Source organism: Branchiostoma belcheri, unplaced genomic scaffold (genome assembly GCF_001625305.1).
Source record: "Branchiostoma belcheri isolate BF01 breed outbred unplaced genomic scaffold, Haploidv18h27 scaffold357, whole genome shotgun sequence".
NCBI lineage: Eukaryota > Metazoa > Chordata > Leptocardii > Amphioxiformes > Branchiostomatidae > Branchiostoma > Branchiostoma belcheri.
The window spans coordinates 4,818-13,672 of record NW_017803973.1 but is presented as its reverse complement, the minus strand read 5'-3'; the positions used below and the strand labels follow the sequence as shown (position 1 = coordinate 13,672).

Genomic DNA, 8,855 nt, shown 5'->3' with positions numbered 1-8,855 from the left:
CATTTTAAAGTCGTTTTATCCTTTTCTAGTGGTTTTTCCCGACGATGTGTGATCAGTTTGACCTCCACATATTCAGTAACTTGGATTTTATGCTTCCCATTTACTTGGCCAAGTTAATAAACATTAATGTCACAATGATAAACTACAGTATCTACCTTTTACACCGCGTCAAATACTAAATCAAATTTGTTATGAAGCAAGTTTAAACTGTAATTTCCAACACAGCAAATTGGACTCACCTAAATTTTCGACTGTACAACTCCAGTCTTTGTCAAGGAATGAACAATCCACCGCTTCCGTGACGTCACGCAGATAACACACGTGACTCCGTGAGCAGTCGATCATAGGTTGCAGAAAGTCTGTGGCGTTCCCCGTCTTCTGCAACCTATGATCCACTGCTCACGGAGTCACGTGTGTTATCTGCTTGAAGTCACGGGAGTGGTGAATTTGGAAATTGAAAATTTGAGTGAGTCCAATTTGTTGTGTTGGAAATTACAGTTTAAAATTGCTTCATAATGATTTCTGCCAACACAGATGAACTTTCAAGATAACATCTGTCCATATATATTAATATCACCAGGGTCCATAATATCGCCACCTTGAGAAATAGTGTTGCTTAAAGATATTTTTACTGCAACATACCCTAGGTATATACATTTGATGTGTGAAGGAGTGCATACCAAAAGTATGTTGCAGTAAAATATCTTTAAGCACACTATTTCTCAAGGTGGCGATATTATGGACCCTGGTGATATTATGGACACAGATGTTACATGTAAAGAAATCTGCTATACAATGTATCTTATCAGTATGTTTTACCAACTATTTAGGGAATGTAATGTACCTAGTTTGGCTAAGAAAGCTCCATAGTTATTTAGAACATCTGGGTTTTCCCTGTCCAGATCCAGTGACTCCTGATAGATGGCCAGGGCCTCCTGGTTCCGTTCTAAGTCGGAGAGTAGCGAGGCGAGGTTGACACGAGCATCTATGTAGTCTGGCTGGATGACAATGGCTCGTCTGAACAAGGTCTCCGCTTCTGATGTCTTCCCTTGTTTACTGGAGAAAAGGGATGTGATGACAGTCAGGACAGTAATGTAATAAAAGTTCATCCTAGAATTATCGTACCTAACAGATATGACCAGCTGTCTGTTGTTCAAACAGCCCATCCTTTTTTAAAGACCAAATGACACCAAAAAAGTAAGTAAAATACATACAAATATCTGACGTGTACATACAATATAGTCACTTGAAGTTTGTTCCAATCATGATGACTGAGAAATTGAGGTTGTACGGTCTTCTGGAAGTGGCCTTTTGGAGACTCTCCAGCAAGCTTCCCAATTGCCCACTTTGGGCATTTTTATTTGCATCTCTATGTTTTATTTTTACATTTCTGTGCTTTTTCCTGAGCTGACATCACTGGGTGACATCAGCTCAGGAAAAAATACAGATATACCAAAATAAAATGTAGAGATGCAAATCTCTGCCTGCCAGGACTGACTTCCATGGCTTCATAGAACGATTCAAACGTGTTTTGCCCTAATCGTGTGCGCCGCTTTCGACAATTCGAATATAGAATTCGGACACCAAACTTGGGCTCATTTTGCATTGAAAGACGTATTTTCTTGGGTGGGTGTGACATAAATAAAATACAACACGGTGTATTCCACGTCACCCTCGGTCCTCGGGCGATACGGAATACACCTTGTTGTTTTCTATATGTACCTGATGAGGTTGGCGAGGTTGAAGTGTGCCTTGGCGTGTTGAGGAGTGATGTTCATGGCGCGGCGGTAGTACAGCTCCTGTAGCTGGGAGTCGTTGGTCATCAGGGTACCCAGGTTGTTGTTGGCACTGGCATGGCGAGGATATAGTCTGACATTCAGGAAACAAAGGACAAAACTAAGACAGAGGTCAACAGAGACGGGGGGCGCCATAGACTTTCTGCAACCTATGATCCCCTGCTCACATGCGTGATGTCATGGAAGCGGTGGATTGCTCATTCCTTGACATTTAAGACAGTCGTACAGTCGAAAATTTGGGTGAGTCCAATTTGTTGTGTTGGAAATTACAGTTTAAACTTGCTTCATAAGACAGAGGTAATTGTAAAGGACATAAAACCATGGCTGACAGATGGCTGTGGAGTACAGACTAGTGGTGCAGCAACTTAACCTGCCCACCAGGGATGATGATGAAGATGAAAGGTACCAGTTTACAGCCAAATAATTAGAAACATCCCTTAGGCCATACCAATTTAATTTTATTTACTAGTTGTTTCTCAGATATTTTCAGAAAAAAGATGAAGCAACAGGGCAAAAAAAAAAAACAGGCCAAGGCACCCAATGATAGCCAGAAATGTTACAATGTGAGCCATGAAGTCAACATACCAGGCTGGTTTATAATTAAAACAATCATAATAGATTTTGAACTTTTAATGAAACAAAATTGCATTTTATTTAGTTACATTGAAAAACTTGAACAACTATGAAGAAAAGGACTTTCTTCAACCGTTGGGGCCAAAATATGTCTTTCATTGAGCATTTTGACAGGGTGAATCCGAGAAACAACAAATTAAATTGGTGTGACCTTATCTCAAATGTTTATTAATAAGCAATATTGGAACAAATTTGAGTTCCTTCCAAAAGAAGAATTGTATGCATTCCTGTCTAGGATCCTACATGTACATGAACATTCCAAAAATCATGAAAATCTGTTGTTCCTTAATGTTGACTTATCACTTAGCTGGATTAAAACTCCTCTGTAGTTCCAGAAGAAGCTGCTAGAGAAACTAAACACATCTGACATGAAAAGCTATAAGCCACCAAAAAATCAAGACCACAGCATGTCCATGACAAAAGATACAAAAACTGGTACATGTAGTTCTACAGTAACTGCAGTACCAAGGTCCACCACCAGGAGGTCCAAATTTTACCTTGACCTGTGTCTTTTCAAGACCTGGCCACATGCCAAATATCACCACAATCCACAAAGGCCTTCTGAAATTATGCTGACCACAAACACATCTATCTGGAAACACACACGCACACACACACACACACACACACACACACACACACACGCACGCACACACGCACGCACACACTCACACACACTTACACACACACTCACAGACACACATACACTCAGACACACACACACTCACAGACACACACACACAAACTCACAGACACACACACACACACACTCACACACACACACACACACACACACACACACACACTCACAGATAAAAAACAATACTCCCATTTCTCATGAAGGTAAAAAGTCCTAAGGCCTGTGACTTACTCCAATGTTCTCTGGTAGTGGAAGATGGCCTCCTCATGCCTGCCCAGATCCTTCAGGTAGTTCCCATAGTTGTAATGCACCTTGGCATTGTGGGGCAGAGTTTCCACACCAGACCTGGGGAGGGGGGCAAGGTACTGATGTTACCTTTTAAGGTTAAGTTTAAAAAGTATATCAGAGTAAGGAATATTGAACCTTGAACGGGGACATCTAGGGGACAGTTTATTTCAGAAGCTGTAACTATTACACAGGGCAAGCTAGCATCTCCAAAAAGTCTCAGACTGTATTACAGAAACCACAACTTGCATGGCAATAGTGCCACAGTATGTATTTGGAACCCTGTGACAGCATTCAGGTTCAGGATTTAATTGAGGTTGTGTGGCGCAGTCGGTAGCATCACAGTTCGGCTCACACCCCAGAGGTCGCGGGTTCGAACCCTGCCCATGTCACTGATCTTGTGCCCTTGGGAAAGGCACTTTACACAACTTTCCTCACTTCACTCAGGTGGAAATGAATACCTAGCTTTGGTTAGGGACGTCCCTTGGATAGGACGTTAAATGGAGGTCCCGTGTTTGGGGAGAGCCACACCCCACGCACGTTAAAGAACCCACCGCACTTATCAAAAAGAGTAGGGGACCTTCCCTGTGTGAGTGGTTCAAACCTTACAGTCCGGTCTTAAGCAGTACATGTGCGTACATGTACAAAACTGGCGTGTTACGCCTAAAGGCGGTTTACCGGTTATGTGAAACAAACAAACATTAATTACCTGAATAAAGACTCCCTAGTCCACCAGATGGGGTTCCTGTGGACAGTTTTCCATCCCCACAGCAGGATGAGCAGTACAGCACAGCCAGTCATCAGGCTGGAGGCAGGTTTACCTAAGGCACAGCACAGGTTGTGGATCCCATGTACCAGCAGAATGAAGTAACCCATGCTGGAAATACACACATAGTACAGCTTAGTACCTTCATCAAAAAGGCAGGATATACAATATTATGCATGTAAGACCTGAATTTGTTAAATACACAGAGTACGTCTTTTTTTTGGTAAATCAATTAAAAACATAAATTTCACATTCTTTTACCCCCAAGGCTGAAAATGCCTGTTCTACATCAAAATCAATCAAATAACTGATTAAGTTGGTTGTGTGACAGCTTCCAGGTCACTCACATTTGGTGAAGGTACGAAATCTTGGAACTCTAGTTAATCTAGGGATTGTTGTAATGTTATATAATTGCATCCTTTTGTCCAAGAGTCATCAAGTCATTTCATCATTTCACACAGATTCTGAAGACTTGGACAGAAAGCCACCTACTAATCTTGTTGGCCATTTTGTACAAAAAGAAGTTCAACATTTTTCTTTCCTAAATTAAAATGTCTTCCTTTTCAGTAGTACCAGTACCATGCACCACTGACCTTGGAATGTAGAGTATTCTCTCCTTTTCAGTAGTACCAGTACCACCACTGACCTTGGAATGTAGAGTATTCTCTCCTTTTCAGTAGTACCAGTACCACCACTGACCTTGGAATGTAGAGTATTCTCTCCTTTTCAGTAGTACCAGTAACTACCACTGACCTTGGAATGTAGAGTATTCTCTCGGCCACCACGAAGCCCACCCTGATGAAGACATTCGAGGCTGGGAGGAAAGGGAGGACCAACAACAGCAGCCCCAGAACAGCAACAAGCCCGGCTTCGTCCTGACACAAAACATAGACAAGGGCTGAGCCTAGCCTCCTTCGCAGACTTGTTGCGCGTCGGCGTTATTTTTTTCTGTAAGCAACGCAACTAATATGCCGTGGAGAGATGATTTTGCTGCCGAGGGAGTTTTTGCCGTGGAGAGAAGGTTCACACTCCAACAAGTCTGCTTCCAGTCGGCGACAAGAAAGGGCTGGGCTATTAAAAACACTTAGGAGCAATTGGCATGGATGTGTGAACTTCCCGCAATAAACGCCACCAGGGCAGGAGGTGTTCACGCCCCGTTGCTCGACGAGCCAAAACTTGCAACTTTCTCGTGGTCGCCAATCAACCCATCGGTAGAACGCCAACCATTGTTGGAGCGACGTGAAACCTTCTCTCCATGGCAAAAACTCCCTTGGCAGCAAAATCGTTCCTCCGCTGCATTTTACTCGCGTCGCTCACAGAAAAAAATAACGCCAACACCCAGCAAGTCTGCGAAGGAGGCTTAGGCTAAGCTAGTGAAGGGTTACAATATACATAATGTACAAATGTATGTCATGTAGTTAGGCAACTTCTGCTGTTCTATGGTGTATGTAACTAACTTAATTCTACTACAGCTGGCAAACACATCTGTGAATACTTAATAATATAATGTACATATTACATTCTGTATGTTTGGGACCACATTGTAGATACTATTTCCAGTAACTGTTGTAATATTTATCTACAATGTATACTGCACTCACAATGACATGGGAAAAGGAATATGGTTTTAAAACATCACAGCAGAAAAAAATTGAACAGATCTAAAATGATTTATAATACATGACAATTGACTGCACGTGTTACCTCTGCAAGAAACAGGCAGTAGGCAGTAAGGCTGACCATGGTGACAACAAACACAATGGTTGCTAGGTTACGGGTATCCAATAGGGACTCCACCAGAGGGATGCTGCCCATCTGCCAATCATAGCACAGGGTGATGGGAGCCAATAGGAGCCAAGCATTGAACACCAGGAGGTATGAGTATGTCAGGAACCTGCAGAGGAAACACATCTCATTATTACCTCCATGAAAAATGGAGGTATTGTTTTTGGCGCATCTGTATGTGTGTGTGTGTGTGTGTGTGTGTGTTTCTGCACATTTAAGTCAGCATAACTTCATAACGCCTTTATGGATTGTGATGATATTTGGTATACTGGTAGGTCTTAGGAAGCCGAAGGTCAAGGTCAAATATGGGCCTCCTGGTGGCTGACCTTGGTACTGCAGCAGAACTTTTGTATTTTGGGGCAAAACACGTGTGGTCAGGCAGCGCGCCTACCCGGTTTGATTGATGTTCTCCCTCTGGAATAGCCCACATGTACTGAGTTGACAGCCTGGCCTATTTCAGGACAAAAGCCTGTGTTATTTTGTTCTGTACTGTAGTGTAGTGTACTGTGTAAGAACATATACAAAAACTCATGTATTTCATGGAGGTTTCAGATCTCCGAATTCTTGTTAGCTATGTGAAGGAGCTTGAGGTACTGTTTTAGACAGTTTGTGTTTGTGTGTTTGCACCTATAACTCACAGTCCTTATGTAAGTTTTTGGTATCTAGTTATGGAATTCCTCAAGTAACATTTTGGCAAATTGAGGAATTTTTAAAGAAAAGACAGTTTCGAGCAGGTTAAAAAAATTGTCCTCAGAAGACGAGCAAAATCATCAATTGCACTCATGTCAGTATGGTGGAAGGAGACTTTCATATTAAAAAAAATTGTAAAATACAATTAAACAAATTGTAAACCAGTACCCGCTTAGGCCAGAGCAACTAAATTTACTGGTTGATCAGCGTACACAATTTTGAAAAAACATAATTTGAAACAAACTTTATTTTGTTACCCTCCAGTAATCATGGTAATATTAAAAATAGGAGATGACAGAACCAGTATACTTCTGATTCAGTTTTATAGCAACCTGTACACCTGTGCATCCATGCGCAGTGCTGGATGGTGTTTTTAGGCCGACTTTCTAGACTGACGGCGGTATACGATCGCACGACAATGGTTGTGGGCGACGGCTGGCTTTAGACACATGACCAGAAAGCGTGGCAGACACCCGCAGCGGAGGATGGCACGCCGCGCGCCAATTCAAAATGGCGAGAGAACCCCTTTTTTCGGCATGCTGCAGCAGATTGTTTTTATTCTGCTTTTAACTCGTTGTCCTGTGGATGAGACGCTGAGTTTGTGCCCAGCAAAGAAGGGGTATGAGGCACATGTACCGAGTGGGTCAATATTCCCGGTTTGAACCCTGCGTTCGGTACTGCTGTTGGCCTGGCTACATTGGCCGGGAAATGTGGATCGGTTCGTACCGGAGAAGTAGCGATTGGTGGCAGGGGATTGTACTAGACACGTATGACGATATAAAGTCTTTGGTTTGATGACATTTAATGATACAGGCGATGTGCTTGGACCTGAAATAATGCTTGCAGGCTTATAAGGCCAATGAGCTCCAACTTCCTTCACCGGCGACGGTTCACTTTAGACGGTGGAAAATCCTCCCCGGGCCCCCCCCTGAAGGATCGCACGATAGGGTCCGAGGTGGTAGTGACGACGATTTGAGGATTACCGTCGTGCGACTATTTTAATCGTCTTTAGACGGTGGTAAAATACCGTCGCCGGCAACATCTTGACGATAAACATTCGTACGACTATTTAACCATCGTCAGTCTAAAGTCGGCCGTAGTTTCCTCATGGTATACGTAAGACTGTTTGTGTCTGTAGTGGGTATTTATAGCTGCAATAGCACAAGGTGGTTTCCCATGGACCACTGTTTGGCATCTAAGCACATAAGCATGAAATATCTGCAAACAATTGGACCACACAATGATAAGGACATTTGTACACGTGTGAGGCCAAAGATCAAAGACTCACGTCTAGATAACACTAATCAAAGTGTAACTAGAGACAAAAAAATTCATCCTTATGTTACCCTTACAGTGGAATGTTAAAAGTGTGCCTGAGTGTGGAAAATTCTTTTTTATACTGAGGCTGAAGCCCCCGAATTGTTCTGATATTAGGAATGTATGAAATTCTGGACATTTTAATGGAGCACCCAGGTTACTTCGCATTTCCATGAGTGCACACCCACAATTCTAGCAACCAGCTCTTCCAGGGGATAATTCAAGCAAAATAGCTGTAGGGGATAAAAGTAGTGATGCATACCAGTTCACTGGACTTGTATCCGGACTTGTAAGAATGTTTAGGTTCAAATAAAAAAAAAACCTAAAAGTCTAGAACCTAGTCCGGACTTATTACCATAAAAGACCATTTCACATACCCCTTTTCTTTCCAAACCACCTAAAACCTTCCGTAGACTGCAAAATCTTTACTGCAAAATGAAAACATTGCCATCGGGCATTGTCAAGTACCGGCCTGCATGTTATGTGGCCAAAGTTTCACCCAGACAACATTGCAAGGTTGCCAACATGCAATTTTGTATATGCCATGGGTTTAGGTCTGGACTTACAAGTCCGGAACTGAACCTAAACCTCTGGACTTGAATCCGGACCTGAACCTAAAATTGGGTTAAGGCATGCATCACTAGATAGAAGGATATCCTTTCAGCTATGCTAAAACCAACTGAGTTTTGTTCATTTTGGGTAAAATCAACAGCAAAAACATTATTTTCACTCCAAAGGTAATGCAGAAAAATTGGGAATTTTTGTGTAGGATAATCCCATAGCAAAAATTGGCAGAAGTGACTGATGTTGGCAGAAGGACACAAACCTTAAGTGTACTCCAGTCAACTATACAGAGAATCCTAGTGCTAACTTAACTACAATTTTTGTAATCATGTTCTACGGCACGAGGTGTTGCAAATCCGCTCAAATGACATCACAGCAC

General features: G+C 42.3%; 1 protein-coding gene across 1 annotated transcript in view; it reads right to left on the bottom strand.

Moving 5' to 3' along the window:
• LOC109475942 (transmembrane and TPR repeat-containing protein 1-like) overlaps positions 1–6,017 on the bottom strand; it is an 11,979-nt gene extending 5,962 nt beyond the window's left edge. The window contains exons 1-6 of the mRNA XM_019776752.1: positions 5,825–6,017; positions 4,874–4,995; positions 4,064–4,231; positions 3,301–3,414; positions 1,723–1,869; positions 845–1,056 (exon numbers count right to left, since the gene is read on the bottom strand). Coding sequence (XP_019632311.1) covers positions 845–1,056; positions 1,723–1,869; positions 3,301–3,414; positions 4,064–4,231; positions 4,874–4,995; positions 5,825–5,935 — 874 coding nt within the window. The 5' untranslated portion in view covers positions 5,936–6,017. The remainder of the gene's footprint in view (positions 1–844; positions 1,057–1,722; positions 1,870–3,300; positions 3,415–4,063; positions 4,232–4,873; positions 4,996–5,824) is intronic.
• Positions 6,018–8,855: the final 2,838 nt, after the last annotated feature.